This window comes from Oreochromis aureus, linkage group 7 (genome assembly GCF_013358895.1).
Source record: "Oreochromis aureus strain Israel breed Guangdong linkage group 7, ZZ_aureus, whole genome shotgun sequence".
Taxonomy (NCBI): Eukaryota; Metazoa; Chordata; class Actinopteri; order Cichliformes; family Cichlidae; genus Oreochromis; species Oreochromis aureus.
This window is the reverse complement of record NC_052948.1, coordinates 26,183,506-26,210,714: the sequence shown is the minus strand read 5'-3', so window position 1 is coordinate 26,210,714 and position 27,209 is coordinate 26,183,506. Positions and strand designations below refer to the sequence as shown.

The following is a 27,209-nucleotide window of genomic DNA, read 5'->3' as shown; positions in this document are numbered from 1 at the left end:
TGGCCGATAGAAGACAGAAAGCAATGACGAGCTGAATGAGTGAATGAAACAAAGGGAGAGATTTTTTTTTCTTTTCACCAGTGGCTCACTGCTGAATTTGCAGTGTATGCAATTTGTGTATACCTTGTAAATTAGTTCCTAGACTCTTGGATAGGATGGTAGAGACTAGCAGGAAAGTGGGTAGAGAGAAAGAGGGAATTAATTATTAATTATTAATTTAAAAATTAAAAATGATTGTAAACGTGTTAACAATGCTCTACTAACTGGAAGCTGATTGTGCTTTGCAAAACTGGATTTTACTGAAAAGAAATTAATATAATTAGAGCTAAAGGGTTTCCCTAAATCAACAATTTTCCCAACTTACTGCTTTGATTAAAATAGTTTATTCCTTAAAGTAAAGAAAATTTATAGTTGTTGATAAATTTCCTTCAGAATTATTTGATACTGCAAGGCAGACGGCATTCGGTCACGTGGTTTCCACACGGTGACAACACACTGTAACCATTTGTTTGCAATGTGTATTTTCTTTGTTTTATAACTAGATATAAACTCTACTTTAAACATTCAAGCAAACCATTTTTCCAACCAACAATTGATTGCACTGCACCAATTAACACTACAATTATTAAATAGCTATTTATATATAATGTCATTTTATTTGTGCATGTAGTGAACGGCATATCTTAACTCAAACCAGGTGATACTGAAAAATGACTTTAGTTCGCTTGTTACTGTTAGGTTGAACTATTATCTGGTTGATGTAAACGCTCACTTTAGTTGATCTAAAATGCTACAATGAGAGAACTACCACAGACTAGAACAGGAAATCACATTTCTCCCATATTAGCTTCACTTCAGTGGCTCTTTAAGTTCAGAAGTGAATTCATGGTCAGTACCAATAATAACTTGAAAACCTTATAGTGCCACATTGTCCCAATTCAGCACTTTGATCCAATCATAGCAGACACCTTTAAAAGGGAGATCTTCTTGTCCTTTCTTCTGGGGGATTGTCTGGTTATTGGGCTCTCTCGGTAATACTGTAGGGTCTTGACCGTCCAATATAAACTGCCTGAAGACGACTGCTGTTGTGACCTGGTGCTATAAAAACTGAACTGTATTAATCCTTTTTTTGTTATTAAAGTGAAATCCAAATGAAAAGGAAATTACAAAACACAAAGTTCTCAAACTGGACTTAAACCACGGTCTCTTGGTTTATCATCTTATGACTTATGGCACTACCATTTCTGTGAAGAGAAGCAGAAAGCAGGCAGGTTTGTTTATTATCATGAAATGTCTTCACAGCAGGCTGAAGTTGGCTAACATTGGCATTTATGTCCTACATGGGTTTAATGTACCCGAAGATCTGTCAGGCTTCCTGAATGCACCATAAAAATGGTGATAAAGTAATTCAAAGACACTTTCAACACGTCAGGTTAGACAAGAAAATTTTCCACAATTCAGCGCAGAAGCTGAAAAGTGCGACAGATACAGATGAACCCGTTTAAAAAATAACAGCAGTATTAACATTTGTCTAGATTTTTCATCAGCCTTTTAATGTCATCATTTCTGGCATTGAGTTTAAATAAATAAATGAATCAATTCATATTAGAGTTTGACATCTTGATGTACGTTCAATAATCCAGGTAATTAAATACCAGAACACTGATTCAGTTCATCTGGACACGATGTTTTCAGTTTTGTGTCCAGTTATACGCAGGACAGAGAGGATGGACAGGAGAAACTAAGAGAGAAACAAAGAGAGACAGAAGATACAAAATTAACTGCTCTCAGAGTGACAACTGCATCTATCATCTTCATGGCTCTGGTCAAAGTACCATGCTGGCAGTTGGGAAAACACCAAGATCGGTGTAGTCATTAAGTGAAGAGAAAAGGACTGTGTTTTGGTTTCTTTGTGTAGCAGTCATGCTGACCTCTGCCTTACGAGTTTACTGCTCATCATACCAGCAAAACATGGAGATTTACCAGCTCAAATCTGCTGCTGCATACATACATCATACCTTTTCAGTCCTTTCCTAAACAGTGTAAATTCTTTCCAAGTGTAATAACTTCAAAAAAGGGTTTGTTTTCAGCTTAATGTGGGTTTTCTTTTGTTACTAACAGTTAATGATTAGAGAACAAAATATCTTTTTGGACAATAATGGATTAATATAATGACTACTACAAATCCTGACTTTGAATTTAAAAAGAAAAATTGTAAAAGTAAAAGAGTAAACCACCTGATGCCTGTGATGGCGGTCAGAGCTCCTGAACCTGAGCACAGCTGCTGTGTGTAAGAAATGACATCTGTCTCATTAATAACTTCTTGCAGACAGCTTGTACCTCCGTCAGTGCAAACACAGAAACTGTATTTTGGGCTAACAGTGGTGCTGAAATGCGGTAAGAGGCTGTCATTGTGCTATGTGCACCTCTTGTTTAGCCAAGAAGCTAGAAACGACATACAAAGATACACTAGCTTTACATTATGTATGAAAATCAGATTTCTTCCCTCTTAAAGTGAATGATCTTCCACAGTATTCTATGATATGCACAAGTCATCTTCACCTGTACACATCAGCACATGACGAATCACCACCCTCATGAATCTTCTTGTGCATTTTCTATTGAGTTTTCCTTGTTAAAAGATACAATTTAAAAACATGTTTAATTGAAATAACTTTATTTTGGAAAACCTCCCAAATAACTTGAGAAGACAAATACTTTACACTTGGAATTAGAAACAGGTTTATATCCCAGACTGAATCCAATTTTCACTCTTTTATTTTTTTTTTAAGTGTTTTTACCTTCAGGCTTCGTAAATTGATGAGTTTCTGGACATTAGACCTTTGGAACTGGAACAATCTTTCCCCAACAAAGACATAATTTTTCAGTTTAAGATCAGAGTCCATGCCTGTGTTGGGACTTCTACAATACAAAACACATATCACCAGAATTCCCATTCTGAAATTCTATACACATTCCAGGCCAAGGCTTTTGGAATCTGCTTATGAAAACAATCACAGCAGACAGCTTCAAGTTTCATTAAGTTCTTCCCTTTACATTTCAGTTAACATCCTTGGTTTTCTACAAACACGCCGGTATGATAAAAATGACCAACTTAAAGTAGAGGTAATGTGTCTTCCCACAAACTCTCCCAGTGGACTCTCAGGAGTTTATTTCTGTCTGGAGGTTATAATCACCAGGGGAAGGATCCACTTTCCTGAGCTTCCTCAGTACCACTCAGGTAACAGCTTGCATTCTGGACAAAGCATCCACACCATCCAGACTCTGAACGGTAGCTGATAAACATGATGTCCCGAAAACTTTTGATCCACTTACAGTTGAACTTGTACTGTTTTGCAGCAACATTAAAATCCTTCAAATTCTGAAAACCATTTAAAATCCTTGCATCCTGTTTCTTCACAAGCATTAATAAGAGTAATTTATATTTCATACGTATTTGCTGAAGTCCTTTTTTTTTACATTCAAACTGGAGCAAGAAGGAATAGTTTCCATTTTGATGAGACCCCAACCGTCCCGTGGTTGAATTCACTGTTGATGATCACAGCAGGCATGAATAATTGCCTTTCATCACTACAGGCGTGGCCAGTACTGTGACATGTCTGTTTCATTTCCTGGAACTTGAACTGGAACTGAGACACCAGGGGAAATCAAACCTGGTAAAAGAGAGAACAAAAGCTTTCAGTGGGGAGCCATTAAAAGCACCACTTGTTGTATAATAGGTGTGTTAGAATGACTGCAAAGGAGCAGGTGTAAATATGTTTAACACAAAGACATGACCAGATGAAAGACTTTCAGTTCTATACTGATGGCGATCTACATTGTGTTCAAATGTCTACACAGACATTTGGTGCTGATGTTCTTGAACACGGAGGTCAAAGAAAGCCTGTCTAAGGTCCTAATGTTGTTAGTGTGAATTTATAGAAAGGAAACACTGAACCAAAACAACAAAAAGCACTTTGAGCGCTCAAGTAGAGTAGAAAAGAACTGGTCCATTTATCATTTAACTACATTGTTATGGTCAGTCAAATAATTCAAACTCAGACTGACCGACATGACAGGCACAAAATGTTAAATGTCTGAAACCTGTGAGATCAGAAGGGATGACATCATAAAGTGCCATAAAGGTACAGCTTCATAACTTCCTACCTGCCGACGACGTTGCAGACGATGTCATTGATTGGTTGATGTGTGGCTGCATGTGTGGAGGAGTATATGTCTCATAACTTCTTCCATTTACAGTGGGGCTGGTGGGCAGCATGCAGGAATAAGAGGTCTGGTTGGATGTCTGAAAACATAAATTAAAACACCTTAAAAAGCAGAGTTTCATATTCCAGTGTAATCAACTTTTTCTGGTATGTGCCAGTAACCACAGATGCAGCTGACATGACACGTGAAAATACTGTTTTTCTTATTTTATATAATAGCTCTTTATGATGCTTTTATTGTTACCCCAACTGCAGAATCAAAAGAATTTTCCAAATATGACATAAAAATTGTATTTCTTATTCTTATTTGTTGTTATTTCTAACTCTATTGGTCTTTTGTTGTAAGGTGAGGAATTACACCAGCATTTAGGCTCATTTCCTTGACTATGCCACTTTTATATCTTAACGCTGGTCTAGGGTATTGAGACACCGATCCTACAGGTTACTGCAGAATGGTTGCCTGGTTTGTTCTGAGCAGATGGAAATGGTGTTTACATAGTGCTTTTTTATCTTACTGACCACTCAAAGTGCTTTAGATTTGACCATTCAGCACTTTATTCTATGCACTTGTTGCACTCTATCTACCTCACATGCATAGCGAGCACAAGACGCATGTCTTCAGACTGAGGGACTATTCAGTTAAATCCAGAGGAAACCAAAGCAGGCACAGGAAAAACAACCATCACACAGAAAGATTTTAGCCTACATTATAAATTATAACCTGATAACATAATTGCCACATAGTGCACTTCACTTTCCAAGCTCGGTAATCTAAATTTGTTTTCAATCAGTCATTCTACTTTATAAAGTCAATTCAAATCAGACAAAGACCACAACCTTCAAACGCTTCAAGATGTACAAAGCATCCCGCCAGAGGTTGAAGGTGCAACATTTTCACTGCTCTATTGTGGTGGACAGAAACTGAGCCTAAATGTGAAGCTTTCCATTTACTGATCGATCTGTGTTCCTAACATCCGTCAGTCAAGCAAGGCAAGCAGTGTGTGCCCAATAAGACAATGCAGAAGCAGACAGGAAGTAAAACCTACAAAAACAAGAAGAAATCTTTAGTCACTTCTTGCGTACATTCACTATGGAAGCCTTGGTAGTAAAGCTTTAAAAATGAAGAGTGGACTATCAACTGATGTTGTGTAAGGTTTGATAAAAAAGGCAAAAGTGACAGGCTCCAATAGATATTTGTGAATTAGCACATTGATGGGACATACTAAATTTACCATGCTAACACACCATAATTTTTCAGGAGTGCTTTTAAATCTCCCTGAAGATATTGACAGGTAACCATGCCACATGTGGTTAATTCAACTCTAATCTTTTGGTTATTATCCTAATAGGGTTTATTATCTGTTTTTGAATCAAGGTGTAGGCCTGTTTTCTGAGCTCATTAAAATTATTTTAAAGAAGACAGACTAAAAAGATAATTTTATAGAATAGTATAGTGAGGTTTTTTTCCTATGATGGGTTTGGTCTGTCTTGCTGGTGTGTATGCATGGTGCATATGACTGAGATCTGCTCTATGCTATTAGGTTGGTGAAAAACAGCCCTAGGTTTTCCAGTGCTGTTGACTAGTTGTATATTGTTCTATCTTGTAAATTAATCTTACTTGCATAGGCAGGCTGGCAGCCATACTGAAGCTGGGCATTGCTGGGAGGCTATAGCTGTTGGACAGAACTGGATCTGACCTTCCCAGCATGGATCCTGATGAAAAGGACACTAGATAGACAGAAATGGAAATATGGATAGAGCAACAATGTGAAATTTTAACAATACTGGAGGAAATATCACAATCAAATCATCTTTGTAATCAACAATCATTGTCCAAAGTGTCCAAGTGTCCAAGTATAGTGGGGCTAGACAGCACATACCCAATATGATGGGAAAAGTAACTGCATAATAATTGTAACTGGACTGCTAGTCTGACATTACAGGCCCAGGTGAGTTTCCTTTAAACAATATGTCATACTAGTGTTAGGGAGAAAATATACATTTCATCTAAAATATGTTCAAAATATAATTCATTGACAAACTACTATTGTTCTTCTCTGCTCCACTGTTGTATGTCTTATAGTACTACCAACTGCTCATCAGTGGAATATCCTGATATCACTGGTGGCACTGTGTATATGATGATGTGCATGTGTCTACAAATAAAAGAAAAAAAAAATAGAAACAAACTCATAAAAGACACCCACACATGAAAAAGCCCCAGATGGACTTTGTGTGAAGTATTTGTTGTGTATCTTTGTCAGTACCTGGTGTAGTGGGCTGTGGTAGAGGCTGGTAAACACTGGTGTTAAAGCTGCTACTGATTGGAATATGGTTTGAAGAGCTGGACACCTGACGACGTTGATTTCTCAGCTTTTCCTCTCTTCTCCATTTTGCTCGTCTGTTGGAAAACCAAACCTGCATGTAGCATGAGATATGAGAAAGATAAATCACTGATCATAAACAAGAAAAAAGATGGGAATTTCATTTGTTAAAGTCTATCTTAAAACATACAACTGGCCACATTAAGTTTTCTCAAATTATTAGCAAAACAATCCTTGGTTTTTCAGTAAAGATGGAAAACCAAATTCTGCTTCTAATTTTGAAACTTGTTCTAAAAATACCTCAGACTGCTTCATCTTAGCTTCAGATACATTTACATATAAATGCATGTTTGTGCACAGTGAGGATGGTGAAGCAGTCACACTAAAATTAAATTTCCTTAAAGGACCTCATTACAGTCAATGTGGACAGGTGAAACCACAGTAACACAATAACTTTCCAATCTTGATTTCCAATTGATATTTCCAATCCAGTGTGGAGATATCAACACATATAATATTCTTCTGTAGAAGAAGTCGATACACCCTTGATATTCGAACCCATAGCTGACATTGGCTAGCAAACCACTTTTCCATGCACAGGTTTTTTCATTTGAAAGATGTTTAAAAGTTTGTAGGTTTTAAAGGTTATTCTTTAATTTCTTTTTTGTTAGACATTTCTTGTTTCCATAAGTATACTTTTAGAAGTGCGCTTATGGGAACATCAAAGCAAAAAAGTCTGTTTCTATTTAAACTTTTGGGAAGATTGCTTCAAATGATCTTCTTGATACAGAATGTATTTAGTTGTTTGAAATTCTTTCCATCTGCAGATGATTTTCCTTACTGCTGAATGCTTTATTTTAAATGATTGAGAGATTTGCTTCTTTTATCTGAATTCATTTGAGTCTTCTTTCAATCTTATGGGCTGACACTATACACAAACAAAATGCTCCAGTTCTAATCTTGAAGCCCTGATTCAAATTTTATAAGATTGAAGGTATGTATATATGTCAGTTTAACGATTTAACCCATTTATTTAAATGTCATTTATAAATACTCGTTCTTTTCGAGGTCAAATGCTCACATGTTAAAAAAGGCAAACATTTCCATGTGACATAATTTTTCATCTTACTGTACACACTTTCTTTGTAAACCTAAAAAAAAACCCTAAATCTAGAGCGTACCTGTATTCTTGCCTCTGGAAGGTCTATTTTGTTGGCGAGGCGTTCTCGGGCAAACACATCTGGATAGTGTGTCCTTTCAAATTCTAGAACAAAATAATTTGCACATTATGTTGAATGATTGTACTATTACACATTAATTACACAATACAGTATCTGTTTTGGGAGGACCCCTGCTTCAAATGGACTGAAAACATTTGAAAAAGCTGTTGCATAGCCCTTTTTAAAATCTTATCGACCCCTTAAAGCACCTTTGCACTACATTTACCACACATACATTTAAAGAACACTTTGCAAATCAGTAGATGTGAGGTGAGTGGGAGTAGTTAATAACGCAGGTCCAGCTCATTTGTGATCTGACAAACAAAACAAAAAAACAGTTTATGCATGGGTTTTACACTTTATAAATGTTGCTCTTTGGAAACCTCATGGCAACGCAGACCAAGGAGCAGCAGCAAGAAAAATAACATGTTCTGATACAAGGGTGAAGTCTTCAGACGGACACTGAGAACTACTATTCTCTGAATTGTGACAGGTCATGTGGAATATAGAAGTCAAGCACCAATGTGCCTCTTTGTTGCAAACCATTCTGCCATAAAAACTGAACCGTAGACTTTATGAAAAAATACACATTTAGCCCAATTTACAGATTTGATGTAAATACGATTATTGCAGCTGTGCTATGTTCATAAATGCACACATACCCCTCCCTTGCTCTCTCATTAAGTCTAATATTTCAGCAAAAATTACCTCCTGAAAGATATTTTTGCCAAATCTATACAATTATCTGAAATGCTTCTCAGCAATAGTTATATAGTATTTTCAGTATCTGAATATTTCCAATAGTATTTTTGCAGACATTCATATTATAAAAAGAAGATCACTCCTCTTCAGTGAGACAACACCACAGAAAATTCCTGATTGGATAACTCCAAAATTCCTGAGCTGTCATCACAATGTCATTTATTAGATGAGGCTGAACAAAATTCAGTTCAATCCACTTAAATTTTATTTTTATTTATATAGCTCCAAATCACAATAACTGTTGCTACGAAGTGCTTTATACTGTGAGGTATAGGCCCGACAGTGTTAGAGAGAAATCCCAACAATTACACAACCCCCTATTAGCAAGCACTTGTCAACATGGCCTGATTCTTATAAAGAGCTTTTCTACTCTACCTGAGCACTCAAAGCCTTTTATATGACATGCCTCATTTACCCATTCACATGCATACACCTTTTTTTCTGTGCTTCTGTGCTTTCTAACATTCACACACGTTCATACTTTGATGGATGCATTGAAGAGCAGCTTGGGGTTTATATCTTGCTCACTGATATTTGGCTTGCAGACTGGAGCAGCCAGGGAAAAGTTTGAAACCTAATCTTAAAAGTAGAGAGGGTGCCCAAATCCAAACTGGGAGCAGATTCTCCAAAAGAAGGGGTCTGATAGATGAAGTCTCTGCCTCCCATTCTACTGTTAAACACTCAAGAAACCACAACTAAAGATGCGATCTTTAGTTGTGGAAAATCTCTATTAGGACATACTGTCCTAATGTTATGGGGTTTAAGATATGATGATGGATTTTAATTTCAGTTCTGGATTTAACAAGCAGCCGACAATGAGAAGCTGATCTTTCTTGTTCCTGTTATAATTTTTGCTGCAGCGTTCTGGATCAAATGAAGGCTTTCTGGGAAATTTAGGGAACAATGTGATAATAACGAATCACTAGTTTTTGAACTAGTTTTGAGGCATCACTCGGAGATAGAACGGTTCTAATTTTAGAGATATTGCCCAAATGCAGGAAACCAGTCCTACATATTTGTTTGATATGTGCATCACAGTTTTATCTGAATTTAGAAGCAGGAAGTTAGAGGTCATCGTAACCCTTAGGTCTTTAAGACATTCCTGCAGTTTAATGAATTTGTGTGTTATCTGGCTTAATTGATAGATAAAGGTGGGTGTCATCTGCATAGCAGTGAAAAAGTATCAGAATCAGAATGAGAATACTTTATTAATCACTAAGGAAATTATGTATGCTATGCCTTTTAATGATACTTCTCATAAGGGAAGCATGTATAATGTAAACAAAATTCGTCTAGTACAGAACCCTGTGGACTTCCATAATTAACCTTGGTTAATTCAATCCAATTCAATTAAATTCACTTTTAGTTATATAGAGCCGAATCACAACAACAGTTGCCTCAAGGCATAAAGAGGTTATTGTACTCCGCCCTGAAAATCTTAGAAATATGGTATCTAACCAGATTCTTACTCTGGATAACATTACCTTGGCCTCCAGTAACGCTGTGAGGAACCTTTGAGTCATTTTTTGACCAGGATGTGTCCTTCAATGCACATATTAAACAAATATGTAAGACTGCTTTCTTCCATTTGTGCAACATCTCTAAAATTAGAAACATCCTGTCTCAGATAGTCTCTGAAAAACTAGTTCATGCAATTATTACTTCTAGGCTGGACTACTGTAATTCATTATTATCAGGAAGTCATAAAAACCTCCCTGAAAAGCCTTCAGTTGATCCAAAATGCTGCAGCAAGAGTACTGACAGGAAAGAGAGAACATATTTCTCCTGTTTTGGCTTCCCTTCACTGGCTCCCTGTTAAATCCAGAATTGAATTCAAAATCCTGCTCCGATTGAATTGAATTGAATTGAATTGAATTGAATTGAAGTGAAGTGAAGTGGACTCTCCATTTTCATGAACAAACTGGAGTCTAGTTGATAAATATGATTCAAAAGTCAGGCTTATAAAATAATTAAAAGGGAAAAAAAAGGAAAATCAGGATACTTGGAGAGGGTCTTTATCCAAGCGCTTGCAAAGATGTATAAAAAAATATTAAACTTGTTTGTAATGCATGCATTACATAAAGAACGTAACTAATTTAACTACAAAGGACAGAGTTTCCAGGAAGAGTTCCAGTTTTGGCTAAATCGGCAGGTACATATAGGAGGTTGTATTGTGTAGCTGTATGACGTTATGGTGAATGCCAGAAATTACCTTTTTCTAGTGCTTCTATTTGGTCCTGTGTAAAAGATGTTCTATTTCTCTGGAGTTTCCTCTTCAGCTGTAGTCTCATCTGAGTCTCTTCTGAGTCCTCACCATTGGTACTGACTGATACTGTGTTCTCCCCTCCCTCTGCCTGCGGACACTCTGCACCAAAGAAGAAAACAAGAAAGCACACACACAAAATGTTGTGGCAACATTACTCCAGTGTTTAATTTTTAAATTTTTTTAAAAATAAATCTTACTATGTTATGTTATCAGACTTTGGAATTTCAGCACATACAGTACTGTAGAAAGGTCTTGTACTATCTGATTACCAGATGATATTGCATCTTGGAGCAGCTTCATCTCTTGATAAAACCAGTTGGCACTGATTTTCAGTCCAGTTCTTGTGTAATTTTGCATATCTCCACATTTCCTCTCTGTCTCCCTTCCTTAAAAGTGGCATTGTAAAAGACACCCTTCCACTAAGATCATTTCTGACTCAGAGACTTTGGTGAACAGCAGACGGATCAGCAAGTGTAGGTAGATTTTTAGGTCTACCACATCTTTTTTTGACCTCCACTTGTCCAGTTTCCTCAAATTTTTAAGGCCTCACTGGATGGCATTGTGAGATATCCCATTGGCTTGGCTAATAGCTTTTTTGGAATCAGCTTGTTGGTTCAAAAATATCCCAGTATGCCTGTCAAGCTGTGTTATCATTGGCATTTTTTGTGGAGTCAATTTTAAAAAAAAATGGAATTAAATTGTGTTTTTGCACCTAAAGATACAATTTATAATGAGTTCTTTGCTAATTTGTGTATTATCTCTACACACAACACTGGTTCATCCCTTGAGTTATGTGGCTTTTTTATGCTTTATGATTTATAGATCAATGTTTAGGTAGCTTAACCAAAAACAAACAAAAACAACAACAACAAATGACTCTGAAAATGGTAAGTTCAGAAATCCTCGAGAACTATTGCAGAAAATAACTTTAAAAATCATAATAAAGTCTGCATCCTTAGATATAAAATATGAAGAAATTTATGTTACTATTAGCTAATTTGAACCAGATTTAAGAAACCAGTAGAAGTCACCGATACTTTGTGTTGCTCCAACTAAACCTTGTATGTAGTAGAGATGGCACGATACCACTTTTTTATGTACCGATACCGATACCGATATCATAAATTTGGATATCTGCCGATACCGATATGAATCCAATATAGTGTGTTTTTTAATCAATAAAACTGCTTTTTTAATATCTTGCTGCATTTTGTATAAGTTCATACTCAAGTTTACATAAACAACAACACTAAAGCTATTCTGTTATACCTGTATGTAAAAAAATACACTGCACCCAAAATATTTCATAGTTCAGCAATACTGATCAATCTAATAAACTTAAACCTACACATTCCTCCCTATTCTGGTATTTTAAAGAGTACTTAGCAGAAATATTAAGCAACCTAACTAATAGGGTTGCAAACACCACCCCCCACCCTCCACCTCATGATGCTTAATCAACGTAATCAACTTTAATTTGATGCAGTGTGAAAAAAAATGCACAGAAATAAATTATTTTTCAAGAATAATTAAATAGATTCAACATCTTTCTTCAACAGAATTGCAGACTGCACAGATGGTACCTTCCCAAAGGAAAAAGTACTATAGCTTACTAGGGTATATTAGACTTAACAGTTACTATATTCAGTAATGGACTTCTATACATTTTACATCAGATTAAAACTTTGGGTGTAAGATTCAGATAATTATTTATTAAAAGCTAGATATTTTAAATGAGAATAAGAAAGAAAAGTATGTCTTTGTGCCCCTTTTCCTGTTCATGCCCTATCGGCCCCCCTGGCTAAACTTTGCTAGATCCGCCCCTGCACAGTTACCAGCCGTCAGCTACATAGAAAAAGATCCTGGTGTACAAAGTAATATTAAATAAATTCTAACAACAGCTTATCAAGCTTAAACGTGCTGCTGTTGTTCAGCCGCTGGTTTCTTCTTTATGGTGCAAAGTGGACCAAAAACAAAGAAGAGAGACGGACTGGCGACAGAAAAGCCGATCAGCTGATCATTAAGCAGTTTCACGATTGAAGTATCAAGAGGCACTTGCTCCATATATCGGTTGTTAACGTGGGAACGCTTTACAAACATTCAGATGAACTTACACACTTGCTTTACTTCTCTCTGGGATAACTTCCTCAGAGATGAAATGCCACGTGAAGCATACTGCTCCGATGTGCTACGGTTATGAGCCCAGTTACCCCGTGTCGCAAGTTTTGTGAGCTGCTTTTTTGATATTTAATGGATCGGATTACATTTTTTATTTCTCTCCGATATCCGATCCAGTAATTTACGTCAGTATCGGACCGATACCGATACCTAATATCGGATTGATCCATTTCTAGTATGTAGGGATGTCTTTGTTGTAGAAAGGTCCTTACCATGAATTTTATAGTAGAGCCCCCAAAACCTCAATAAGATCGGTATTTGGATATAACAGAGCAGAGCTTCACTGAAGTGAACTTTGTGTGGAGTGCTGCAGGAAGTGGGAGACTCCATTTAAGTTGGTATCATGTACTGGGATATGTCTTAGATACACACTTGTGTCAGTAACATGAAATGTACTATTTTTTTCATGTAACTAGCTGATAACCTGACATCTCTAAATTAAACCAATAGAGTTTAAAAGCACATATGAGAGGAGATCTACAATTTGGTCTTTGAGCATACAGGAGCTCCAGCTCCCTGTGGAATGCATGTTATTTGTGGTGCTAGCCTAATTATTCATTATCCCCAACAGACAAGCACTGCACAACAGAATGAAGCTATTGCTCAGTGTCATAGTCAGTCAGGCAGAAAGAGATGGAAATGAGAGCAGACTCCCCCATTCCCTCTGGCACACATACACACACAGGCACAAACATGCTGTAGATGGATAGGAAGGCAGCAGCCGTGGTAGTATAGCATGACTTTGTTTCACTGTTGTACTCCCAGGGTGCTGCAGGAGGGGCAGCAGCATATGAGCCTACTCCATACAACAAATGGGGCCCTCATCCACACAAATTGAAGGAAAAGAAAAGCAAGTTGCACATATCAATGCTATAAAATGTAAACATTTTTGCATGTGGGCTATCAATGAAAACACACTGAAATTTGAACAAAACACTGGCGAAAAAAAATAACTGTTTTGTAATTTGATAAAATGTTCAAATCTTGTCACGTTGCAACCACAACTAGATTTAATAACACAAGAAAAAGCATGACCTATAGGGCACCTAATGTGAAGTAGGGCAGACTCTTTACTTTGAGAGCAAACAGTTGTAAAATTATACAGAATGTCAAAATTACGTCTAAAACATATTTTTTAATAGTTGCTTGGCTTGTCCTGTTATGAAAACAATTATGAAAAGCAAATGTAATTAGCACATCATTTCTTACAGTGGATTGCTGCTGTTGGATGTCACTCATATTCTACTCGTACAAAACACTTTCTAGCAGCAAATGCTGGTTTATAAATCCAGTGACACAGCCCATTTAAAATGACCAACTAATCTACTTATCTGAACTGCTGTAAAACAGTATAGCACAGCACTGTGGCAACATATTGGAGAAAAACTGTATCAAAGTTGAAAACTTCAAACATAAAATGGTGAACCGCATGAATTGACAATAAAGTAAAATGCCCGGAAAGCATTTTCAGCACTTTTTAGTGTAGTTTAAATAGTGACATTGAAATAACACAAAAAAGGGAAACCTGTATTAGAGTAAATACACCAGTAAATAAATCGACGATCTGATGTGATAGGATGAGAAATTATTTCTTCGGTGAGTGTTTTGAATGAAATTTGTGGACGTTAAGGAATCTGGGTCTGAGTTAAATCTCTATTTCAAACATCTAAGTAACAGATGTTAAAAAAACAGAAAAACTAACTTAAATTAAAAGAAAACTATCATACTCACATGATGAGAAATATTGGCAATTTCCCATTGCTTAATAATTCTTTTCCCTATTTAGATCATCATATACATCTGTTTTGTTTATACAGTCTAATATATACACATACACTAAGTATGCCTATCTAATAAAAAGTCCCTGTTATGTTAAAATATATATATATATTTATATATATGCTCATACATATATATATATATATATATATATATATATATATATATATATATATATATATATATATATATATATATATATATATATATATATATATATATATATATACATATATATACCAAAGATGTTGATCTGTTCAATGAAGCCATCTACTCTCTTTGCAAAGAGTTTTTGCGGTTTCTTGGAGAATTGAGATAGCAAACAAACAGCCCTGTAATTTGTAAAATGGTGTCTGTTCCGTACTTTACATGAAGATATTACTATCTTTGTCTTGTTTGAAAATGTGTGAAGAGAAGAAGAGACGATATTGAATGCAAGATAACAGTTATAAGCTAAATGACTGACAGCATAAATGGATGGTGGAAATGTGAAGTATGAAAACAATAAGAAAATGATACACAGCACATGAGTTAGAACAATTCATTTCAAATTGAAGTCCTCGTAACTTTTTGGAGCATACTGCTAATCATAATCAAGTTGTGATTGCATAATGTAGGTGAGGAACCTTAGTTCAGAGAGCTGAATTTGACTCGCAGTTAAAACCTTAAAGCTACCTGAGTAAAGATTTTTATGAAACTAAAATAAAGTTTCCAGAAAGAATTTCCCTCCTTTTAAACAAAGAATCAAAGCCTGAAATCTAAGGACATAAAACAATATTAATATTATTGTTACTGATGTTTCAATATTACTCGCACTTTTGGGAACTGTTAATTTTGTTGTCCTTCTACTATTAGTATACATTTCCAGGTCACTTCATTGCTTCATTGCTGTTCTGAGTTTTCAGAAACTTCTGCTTTATTAGGATTTCCCACACAACCATCTGTAGACAGCAGACAACAGTTCATGGAGTGAAAATGCTTATTGATGCCAGAGGTCAACAGATAATGGCCAGACTGCTTCAAGCTATTTGGAAGGAAACAGTAACTCAGATAACCAGTCCTTTTAACCAATGTATGCAGTAGCGCATCTCCTAACTCACAACTGGAAACTCACTGCTTGAATCAAATGGGCTAAAGCAGCAGAAGACCGCACTGGTCACCTGTCAGATAAGGCTACAATTCACATGAGCCCACCAAAATTTAACAACAATTTAAAACATTTGGTTTTGTCAAATTAGAAATCGTCTCTTTTGTGAATGAATTAGTGAAGAAGAATCGCAGTGTTACTTTGAGTTAATGTCTCACCAGTGGCAGAGAGTGCAGTCCCAGGATACCATCCTGAGCGTCCTCCCCAGCTGCTTTGTGCATTGAGCATCTTGAGTTTGTCAAACATCCCTTCAGCTCCTACTGTGCCCATTTGTTGCTTGTCACTAGCCAAATTCCTAAGCACTCGATTTATTGATGAAACCTGGTGACAAACACAACAACATGATTACATAAGACACACCTTAGTTGTATATTATTGTCATTGGTGGAAAAAACGTATAACTCACTGCCAACCAGCTCCATCTTGTCAACATAACTGGTTAAGTTAGGTGTTTCGTGTTACTGCTTAGTCATGTAATTTAACATGGCTCTGTGCTGGTGAAGTATTGGCTGTAGTGGGGGGGTGGATGGTTGAGGATGTAGCAGAGGTTAGGAGGAATGGCACACCTGACATGTGTTTCCTAATCATTCTCTCTCCTCATGTAGTTTGTGCAGGACCAGAAGTAATGATTCCTCTTTGTTTGATAATAAAGAACTGAGTGTAATTAAAATCTCCTCTCTCTTTAGTTATTGAGGTACACTGCTACACTGCAAACAGTAACAGAAATGTTGGAATCACAGCTAGTGTAGCAGGCGGCTGATCTGGCACAGATGCCGGTCAGAGGAGTTGGCTGTGCACTTCCTACTTGCTTCAGGGCGGCTGTGACTCAGGAGGTATGGTGATATCAGTCTAGTATTTAGAAGGCGGGTGGTTTGATCCAACCTGCAGTTCAAAGCATCCTTGGGAAAGATACTGAACCCTGATGTTGCCCCAGATGCATCCATCGAAGTTTGAGTGTATGATCATTAAAAGTACTTAGGATTAGAAAAAAAGCACTGTATGAATGTATGTGTAAATGAGGCTTGTCATAACAAAAGCACTTTGAGTGCTCAAATTGTATGGAAATTGGGTTCCAGTCATCTGGAAAGTGAACTGAACTGGCCCCCCAAAGATCATCACTGCCAGTTGAGAGGCACTACAGTGGGAACTGTTCATTCCTCGATCATTTACACCCAGCAGCTGAAAAACACAGCCACATGGTGGTTGCAACTGACCGATGTAGCTTCAGGAAATGGTGGTCTTGGAGCAGTTTGTGGATGGACTGTCAATAGAAACAGCAGACTGGGTGAGGAGGATAAGTCACTAGCAAGCTTGAAGGCAGCGGTCACAGATGAATCCATGCGGGGGACCACGCTGCAGCAAGCTGTGGGCAGAAGGCTACATAGCTGATTCCAGCACCATGGAGGAAATCCCTTCCGTCTCAAGCACCTCACTGATGTGTTCTCTCTGCCAGGTCACATTAATCTCATACAGCATCATGGTGAGACTTCCCTGGGAATGATGGTTCAGTCACTACTCTGTAGGTTGTCAGAACAGCAAGTTCTGAAAAGAAGCTCTAAAAGAATTGAAAGACATGCTGGAGATGGAGGGGAGAACCAGATTCTCGATGCACTAAGGTGATATCAAATCCCATGCCCTGGCTGAGTGAGCTCCTGGACTGGTTAGGCCAGGGGTGGGCAATCTCAGTCCACGAGGGCCGGTGTCCCTGCAGGTTTTCGATGTGTCCTCGAACCAACACAGCTGATTTAAATGGCTAAATTAGCTCCTCAACATGTCCTGAAGTTCTCCAGAGGCCTGGTAACGAACTAATCATGTGATTCAGGTGTGTTGACCCAAGGTGAGATCTAAAACCTGCAGGGACACCAGCCCTCGTGGACTGAGATTGCCCACCCCTGGGTTAGGCACTCGGAATTTAACACTACTGGCAGATTCCCTTATCTCCAGAGACCAAGCGAAAAAAGGCCTTCTCCACTCTGCACCAATTTGTCACACTCACTTTTGTTTGCTTGTTTGGTGCCCTAGCCATCTTCCAATGCCTTCTGGTTGGGTGCCCCCCATGTTGCATATGTTGCCTCCTACCTGGATGACATGATCATACACTGCAACACCTGGGTTGAGCATATGCAGCAGGTAGCTGCAGTGCTGGAGTCCTTGTTGCAGGTTGAGGTCACTACCAACCCACAGAAGTGTGCAGAGAGAGGTATAGTATCTGGATTACCACTTTTGCAGTGGGCAAGTGCACATTACAACCTGCCCACAGATGAAGATCAAAGAGAGGTACATCAGTTTTGGGGGCTAGCTGTTTAGTATGGGAGGTTTATTCCAAACTTCGCAGCCCCCTCTGACCCCACCCAGAAAGGTGTCTCACATCTGGTCCAATGGGTGGAGTGGTGCCAGATGGCATTTGAGAGGGGAAACAGGCCCTCTGTGGTAAGCTACTGCTCCACACACCTAACTTCTTTCTCCCTTTTATCTTGCAGACCAGTGCTTCAAACTAAGGCCTAGGGGGCATTTATATCTCATTGGGTGTGTGGGGTCGACTGCCCACTGCTCCACATTCAGTCTAGTGATTTATCTATTTACATCAGCAGGAAAATGTCAGAATGTGAACCCACTATAGCAGAGTACAAAATAAATGCTTGTGAGTCTGGTGGACTCTTAATTGTAAACGTGCTACAGTGTAGTAAATATGGTGGGGGGGTAAGTTAAGTGGGTTAAGTCAGGTGGTGGGGTATGAGGCCCGGCTGCAAGAGGGAGAGGTGGAGCAGGATGGGGAGAGTGGCACATCTGGTGTGCATTTGCTAATCATTCTCTCTCCCCATACTGCAGGCGTGGGGCTGGAGGATGAGTGATGAACAGAGTGAAGCACAGAAGCAGTAAAGCTTCAGAGCTGGGCTGTTTGGAGGAGTGAACATTGTTCCTGTGTGCTGGAGCCGTTTGTGTAACTAAAATCTCCCCTGTCTGTGGTTACTGGGAGAACTTGCTACAGCCTCTTATAATTTTCTGTGGGACTGTTAACAATATGACTTAACAATGAGTAAATACAGCAGCTGTCCACAGTCAGATCGGGTATATTATTTGAGTGAAGTGTTGTTCTAAAGACACTTTTAAAGACAATAATGCTTCTATATGTAGCAACCCCACTTGCAGCATGTCACCGCACAACAAAAACAGATATCGTCTCATAAAACAACTCACAAGCACCCTGGGACAATTATTTTTGTCATTTGTTTCTATACAAATAAAAGTAATAAGGGTCTTACACTGGGTATATTGTCGTTGGTGCAGACTCCCTCTGCCAGCAGTCGGTCTCTGATCTCCCAGGCAAAAATGGATGGACACTCTCTCTTGTACTGAGCAATTTTCCCCACCACCTCCGGAGTGGCCACTCTGGGTTTACTCCCACCTATGGCTCGTGGACGGATTGAACCTGTCTCATAATACCGGCCTAAGATCTTACTCACACAGCCATTAGACACCTGGGCAACATAATAACACACATCTTTGTTAGACAATCTTTGGAACAATTATGTCTTGCCTGTAAAAAATAAAAATAATAAAAACACTTATCTATTTTTTATTTGTTCACAATGTCTAGCAAGAATTAGCATTTTTCTGTATGACATGTGATGCATATTTTTGTGGTGTTGTAACCACCTTGCAATACCTGCAGTATTCTGGATATGTCACATGGTCGAGCACCGCTGTGTGCCAGCTCCACTATCTTCTGCCTGGTAGAGTCAGGTAAAGGTCTCCCATTCACAAACACACCTCCCAGCTGGTTTACTCCACTGTGGCCTACACAGATATACCCACATACCCACCATACCCACATGCACGTGCACACACACACACGCGCGCGCACACACACACGCGCACACACACACACACACACACACACACACACACACACACACACACACACACACACACACACACACACACACACACACACACACACACACACACACACAAAGGTTTTCAGCAACTTATTTACTGTATTATTTACTCTTATTTTACTCTATAACAACAGAGGCTCAAAGTAATAAAAAAAGCAGCATTAATGAAACAAGTGGATGAAAAGGGGGGGAAGATAAATAGAAAGATTTCCTCCCACGTTGTGTTTTTTGCGGTATTCTCATGTATTTTAGTTACTGTATGTACAGCATATAGTAATGTCGAACATTTCCAAATGTTATCTGTCTTTTTTTCTGTCATTAGTCAAATAAACAACTATGCTCTGATGTTCTTCCATGAGTTAAATATGTTTAGTTTTAGCCTTCTTTGACCCAGGCCGTTTGTTGCTGTACCTTCTTCTTTAAAAGGATTGAAAGCTTCTTTTTTTTCAGTCAAGTTATAATAAAATAGAATAGAATAGCCCTTTATTGTCATTGTACATGTACAATGAAATTATGGGTTTTTTGTGTTTGTTTTTGTTTTTTTCATAATGTTTCATTGTATTCGAATGTTTGGGATCATTGATGTGACGTTAAATTCACCTCCTTTCAAATTCCTCCAGACGGGTTGCAATACTTTCATTCAATATTTGGATAAACAAACTTGAAATTATAGTGCATAGTTTTGCATTAGATACAAGAAAGCTGTGGTGGTCACAGGTTTGTCATGACACTTTTCATCCAGTTACAGTTAACTGGAAATTGTATGCTTAATTACTTTTGTTTTAGTGGGCAAAGAAGTACTTTATTTGTACACAGATAATAACTACAGCATTTGCTAAAGTACTGAAAACTGTCCTTGTGACAGTTTTCAGTATGGGAGTTTCCTTCAGGATTACCATGATGAAACAAGCATACACACATAAAGACTCACAGGCTGAAAACAACACACATCTGCTGTTGAAGTCTTTGAGTATTACTCTGTATCGATTTCTGATGTGCTCACATTTGTTGATCTATAGCAATAGGTGTATGTGATCATCCTTATTATTCCTGAACTGCAGCAGCTTAGGTTGGAGGCCAACCTCCAGTCTCTTGGGTAAAGTAAGTTTGAATGAAGCAGAAAACACTTTTAACATGTTGCAGGTCTGAAATGTTTCAGCGGCAGCAGCAGACACATGCTGTGCCGTGACACTGTTGGGGTTAAGTAGAGATTTATGCTGATTCAATTGTCTATTGTGTATTAATGGCTGTGAGGGGGGAAGCATATTGCAGATTTTTTTAAATCCTCTTGCATTAATAAATCAGACAACCATCCAATACACAAAGACACACATGCACATGTACACACACACACACACACAAACAAAGAGAAAGCAACTGAGTTGCAAGGGTTTTTTACAGAAGTCATTTAGATGCACAAATGTATACTCTGTTAGAGTTTTGTTTCATTATTGCTAATGTCATCCATCCATCCATCCATCCATCCATCCATCCAGCCATCCATCCATCCATCCAGCCAGCCAGCCAGCCAGCCAGCCAGCCAGCCAGCCAGCCAGCATCATATAGAATAGAATAGAATAGAATAGAATAGAATGCCTTTATTGTCATTATACAGCTGTACAATGAGATACAGAGCATCTCCTACTCAGTGTAAACATGTTGGGGGGGGGGGGTACAGTTCTGCAGCACTATATACATATGGACATAGCAGCGGTAGGGACATGTAGGCCTGCAGGGTGGAGATGGGTGAGGGGGATCCCACCTTCCTCCCCTGCCAAATCACACCCAGTGTATAAGTGAGGTACATAAGAAGCTAAAGAAAAAAGAAAAAAATTACCTTGGCCATTCTCTATGTGAGAAGTCAGACTATTTCCTGTTTCTATATATTTCATATATACCAATGAAAAGTAATGATGGGTGGCTTTACCTCAGAAAGTAGAGCAGGTAATCTACTACTCGCAAGGTTGGTGGTTTGATTCCCTGTCTGGTGCCAAATATCCTTGGGCAAGACACTAACCCCAAGTTGCTCTCTGATGAGTATGGATGTGTCTGAATGTTAGATAGAAAGTACTTACATAGAAAAAGAAAGTGCTTTTGTGAATGAGGCAAGTTGTTTAAAGCCCTTTGAGTGCTCAGGTAGGGTAAAAAAGTGCTACATATGAGCCAGTTTATTTACCATAAGCTGTGAAGAAATGTATTAATTACTGATAGACTTTGTCAAGTTTGGGACCGTTTGCAGTTTTTAGTGCCTCCAGAAACTCTTTCACTAAGGTTATTGAAGAGTAAAAGTTAAATCAATGTGATGTTGCAGAAGATGTTTAGTTGGATCCTCTAGCTCACTCAATTTTAATTCTAATTTTTATAAATTAATTAATCAGCGCTGTGTGTATTGTCAAATACAGATGTCAGAAGACACATTCAGGGTTGTTTCAAGAAAGACAATGTTCACTGACAAAGACACAACCATAGCTGCAGTAACCTGCAACCAGCAAATGCTACTCTGGTCTCTGCATGTCTCTGCATATGTCTTTAATTAATGATTAATAAAACAATCAGCTGTGCATTTCAAAAAGCTGTCTGTTCATTTAGATGCATACAGACAACAGAGAAGAAGCCCTGTCTTCTCCTCTACTGCAGGAGAGCTTCTCAGCTAGAAAAACAAATGGATCTACTGGATCACAAAAGGTTTGTGTTCCACAAAACCTCACACTGTCAAAGCTTTGGATTTGAACAGCTCTTCTGCTTAATTAAATTATAGAAAGAGTCACGGCCTCCACAGAGGTTACTGCTGACTTTAGGTGTGAGACTGCATTATTTCTAATTGTCCTTCATGCTGCCTCACATCATGTTCACTTTGTGTTTTGGGGTTGATAGTTTCACTGAAAAATGTTAATCACAGTCTCATTTCCCCAAGGAAAACACTCAGGCCTTCCTCTCTTGACACACAATTAATAGACAGACATATGGAGTCAATTTGGACCTCTCTCTCTCTCTCTCTCTCTCTCACACACACACACACACACACACACACACACACACACACACACACACACACACACACACACACACAGAGCAGGTGGGCTCTTGGGAAGAGATCAGCAGCTTTCACATTAAATCAGCTCTTTCACACTGAACCTGACTTCAATTAACTTTCACTTTAACAGTGTAGTGCTATCATTAACAAAGATCTTCAAATAAAACAAGAATATGGTTCATTCAAACCTTCCGTTGTTCAGTGTCCACACAGCACAGCTGTTTCCCATCAAACATTCTATTAGCAGGAAAAATATTGTTTGTTGGTGCCTTCAAACATAAATGTTTGATGTTGTGACAGCAGCGCGGTTAAGATTTAGTTACTCTTAGAAAAGAAACTGCTTGATAAAGCTGTGTGATGCATCTATTTTTTCCTACTTATCCAGTTATGGCTCATGGGTGCCTATATCAGCTGTCTTACGGCTAGAGTTAAAGCACACCCTGGACTGTCACAGGGCTGACAGGCACAACCGTTGCCACTCACAGTTTAGAATAAGCAGATAACCCATAAATATTTTTATACTTCCCAGAGAAAAGCCATGCAAGTGCCAGACAAACCTAACACAAAGGCCCCAGCCTAGGCTTGAACTAAGGAGCTTCCTAAAGTCAATGTTTGAGGCAACAGCTCTAATCACCACACCACGAAACTGCTATTTTGTATCACTGTGTACTTTGCTAAGATCCCTCAAGGCTCATCTACGTAGTTACACTTTCCGGCAATGGTAACTGTGACAAAGCTAGCTAGCTTTTAGCTTCTCATGACCAGTGTTTTGGAAAATTCATTATCTAAAACCTCCAAACCACACAGCGACAGCGGTAGAGCAGGTCTGCCAATGGGAAGGTCAGTGCTACAATTCCAGATGAGTGGCAGGGTACTGAAGTGTGTGCATGATAGCTAAAAAAAACACTTAAAGGTATCGAATAAAGTACTGTGCAAATGGGTGGGCGTGGCTTGCACTTTGCACTTTGACTGCTCAGAGGAGAAAAGTATTGTACAAAGTTCCAGTCCATTTTCAGGGGTGCTGCATTATAATCTGTTCTGTTTTGTACTATTTATTTCTGGCTACTGAGAAGCAGCACACTTCTTAGACCTCCTTCTAGGCAAAGGAAGAAGAGGTACTCCAGGGGAACATACTAAGCCAATCGCAAGAAAGCCAAGCTGCTTTCAAGGTTTGGCCTAGGGCCTCTTCTCACTTGTACTTGCTCTCAGTTTTATATTGGGCCAAACGCAAACTGTCTCCTGAAGTGCAGCTTAAAATCTAGAAGAAACTGTGCACATTTGCACCTTTTACCACAGAGAACAAAGGGGAGAAACAGAGATTTTTTTATAGTGCAGCAATATAATCTATGGACCACCTATACAGTTAGATATATGAAAAGTGCCATACAAATGCAGACTGATTAACATTTATAGACAAACCATAAGACAACATTTATATGACATCAAGACAATGTAAGGCGTGAAGGGAGGGGATGCAGGTCAGACTACGCAAAGCATTCTGAATCAAAGGTGATGCAAAGAATGAGCCTGTCTCAGCCATGTCTCAGTCCAGCATCTCGAGTGAATGGCTGGAGGAATGACAAGCCAATGACCCACCAAAGGGTTAATGTTAGAGTAAAAATTCTATTCAGTTGACATAAGTTAAAATATTGAAGATTTCATTCCTTGATGATTTGGTAACACCTGTAGCAACTTATTTAAACTTATTTTAAGTTGTTCTAATATCACATCCTACAGAATTCTGTAGAGGAGCAAAACTGTCAGTTGTCATCGTCATAAAGAAACTGACTTATAACTGGCCTCTTCCCATGCACATAACATGAATCTGGTAACAGCAAAACACAGTTACAGACGGTTCTGCAGCTTATTGCCTGCATCACACATCTTATTGCTTACTGTGGGTGTTCTTTCTCATTCCTTTATTACTTATACACTATTAAACAAATGTTCAATATCAGAGATCATCAGTGCTGTGGCTGTTGTTAAGTGTGCTGCACCTAACAAGTTTTACTCTTTTAATAAAAATAAAACGATGGAAGGTTAAGTTTCGCCTAAGGATATGTTGCCCTGTAACTGAAATTAGCATTCGAATTAATAACACAGTGAATAACGAATGTACGTAGTTAGCTTCCCTGAGCTAGAAGCTCAGATTCACACTCTTGCCCAAATATCATCATCATGTCCAATTTCAAAATCCAAAATTTGTCTGAGACTTCAGAAACACATGACTGATCCCACAATTAATAAATGAACAATTCATTTTTTATATACAGTTTTATAGAGCAATCGTTGCAATTACCACTGTATAGTGATAATCTTTGTTCTCAATTGTGACTTTTTTGTCTTTCACTTGTTTCCTGTTTAGTGCCAAGTTTAAAGAACTCTGTTTAGAAGTAACTCTTAGACCTAATAAAGAGAAGTCGTCTTCCGTTTGGATTCTTTTTTTTTTTATTATTTTTAATGAATTGTCAGGTTCAGACGTGCGTTTATAGGTCATACTGCACACTCACTGAATTATGCTGACTACTGTATGCTAATCAGTCATCAATAAATCTTAACGCATTAATGATCTAAGCAAATAAATAATGGTCATTTTAATGACAACCATTCAGCCATTTAGTAAGGATATTTCACAAATGAAATTGAGCTAAAATTGATTCTTGGCCTCATCGTGGTGAGACAGAGTGATACTTATCAGGCCACAGACGGAAGAAAAACAAGCAGACACATAGAAAAGTAATCCATGCGCCTTTACTGCAGACACCTTTTGTTAGGTGGAGTTTACTGTGAGTCCTATAACCAGTGTAAATTTTAGGGACATTTCCATACATGGCTAAAGAGATTATATATGGATTATTGTTTTTTTGTTTGTTTGGGTGTTTCTTCACATCCTCATAAGTGCATAATCCAGTGTGCTATCATTTTAGATCATAAGTCTAGAAGATATTTTATTGAATAATTTAAGCTTATTCCAACTTGGGCAATATTCATGTAGTTTATATTTTTAATTTCAACTTTAATAACACCGTACTCCCTGAGAACATCTACAGTGTTATTATCACTGGTAAAAAAAAAAAAAAAAAAAAGTGACAAAACTACTAAATTATACCTTATTAATGAAAGGGTGTTTGTTGTTTTTAAAGACATTAAAACACTAAAAAAAAAGAAGAAAATGTTTTTACTTTCTGTCATTTGCTTTTATCTGACTGCTTTTATTCTTACCATTGTCTAAGTCAGTGCTGATGTCCATTCATGACCTTCCAAACCTCTCATTAAATATTTCTTTTTTGATCAATGGAAGTTAAAGTTAAAGAAAAGACAATTAAGCTTAAAAAATAAAAAAGAAGAAAAAAACTTAATTAGATGATGAACTAAGAGTAGCTGAAACCACATTTTTGCAGCAGGTCTGGTAGATAATCTCTTCACCACACCACCGGTATACAGACTTTCAAATATTAAGGTATTTTATTTTGAAAATGTTTTCCTTTATATGTGATGTGTGTGGGAATGTGCATTTCATCAGGCAGCTTTGTTATTTACATGCCACATACACGTGTGGCTATGACATTATGAATTATTTGGAGTCAGATTTCTGAGCACTTAGTGAATGTGAGGCTAACATTCATTCAGATCTGACTCTGTTTCTGTCTGCTCTTTCATGGTGGACAGATATAGTAGTTTTTAAACTTTTACGCCAGAAAAAGCTGATTACAAGAAAAACAATAAGCTGAAAGTTACTATAAGGACTCATAAAGCTGTTCCACATCAATGTTCCACTTTTTTTCATATTGTTGCCAGGTACACTGATGATATACAAAAACCACAAAGCAATAAACCAGAATTGTCATTTAATGTGATCAAACTGTTTTACAACATAAGTTGCTGCATTTACAATGTGACAGAATTAGAGTCAGTGACTTAAATATTTGAAATGATTGTAAAGGTTAGAGATTTCTACATGTATGTATAGCGCTATAACACCTGATAACACCAGACCTGGATGTATTATTTACTTATTTTTTTTGATAAAGTAACTTTAAAAATGAATAAGAACAACATATACTTTTGAGAAGTAACTTACTGTTTTGCATCATGGAGGCCACACCACTCTCCCAGCTTGTTTGACTTCTGTAATCTGCACAAACAGAGAAGATGTGAGAAACAGCGTATACACATGCCTCTACCTGGATAGTGAATTGCAAGAAAGAATAACCTGAATCTCTAAAGGTCAGATTTGCATCATTAACTTTATGCAACAATGTAGAAGATCACTGACTATTTTGTTTTTAAAATTCTTTATAGGGGGGAAGCTGAGATAAGACTGAAAAAAGACCTTGTCTGGATGGTGGACTAACTATCCTGTGGTTGGTAGTA

At 37.8% G+C, this 27,209-nt stretch overlaps 1 protein-coding gene across 1 annotated transcript; it reads right to left on the bottom strand.

Moving 5' to 3' along the window:
- Positions 1–2,820: 2,820 nt before the first annotated feature.
- Positions 2,821–26,926, bottom strand: LOC116331019 (paired box protein Pax-6-like). Its single transcript, XM_039615401.1, has 12 exons — positions 26,917–26,926; positions 19,570–19,700; positions 19,166–19,381; positions 16,061–16,223; positions 15,904–15,915; positions 15,689–15,696; positions 10,745–10,895; positions 7,732–7,814; positions 6,494–6,644; positions 5,845–5,954; positions 4,168–4,306; positions 2,821–3,674 (listed from the first exon to the last, which is right to left on the bottom strand). The coding sequence occupies exons 1-12, from the start codon at positions 26,924–26,926 to the stop codon at positions 3,592–3,594; spliced, it is 1,257 nt and encodes a 418-aa protein (XP_039471335.1). The 3' UTR covers positions 2,821–3,591.
- Between the last annotated feature and the right edge of the window lie 283 nt (positions 26,927–27,209).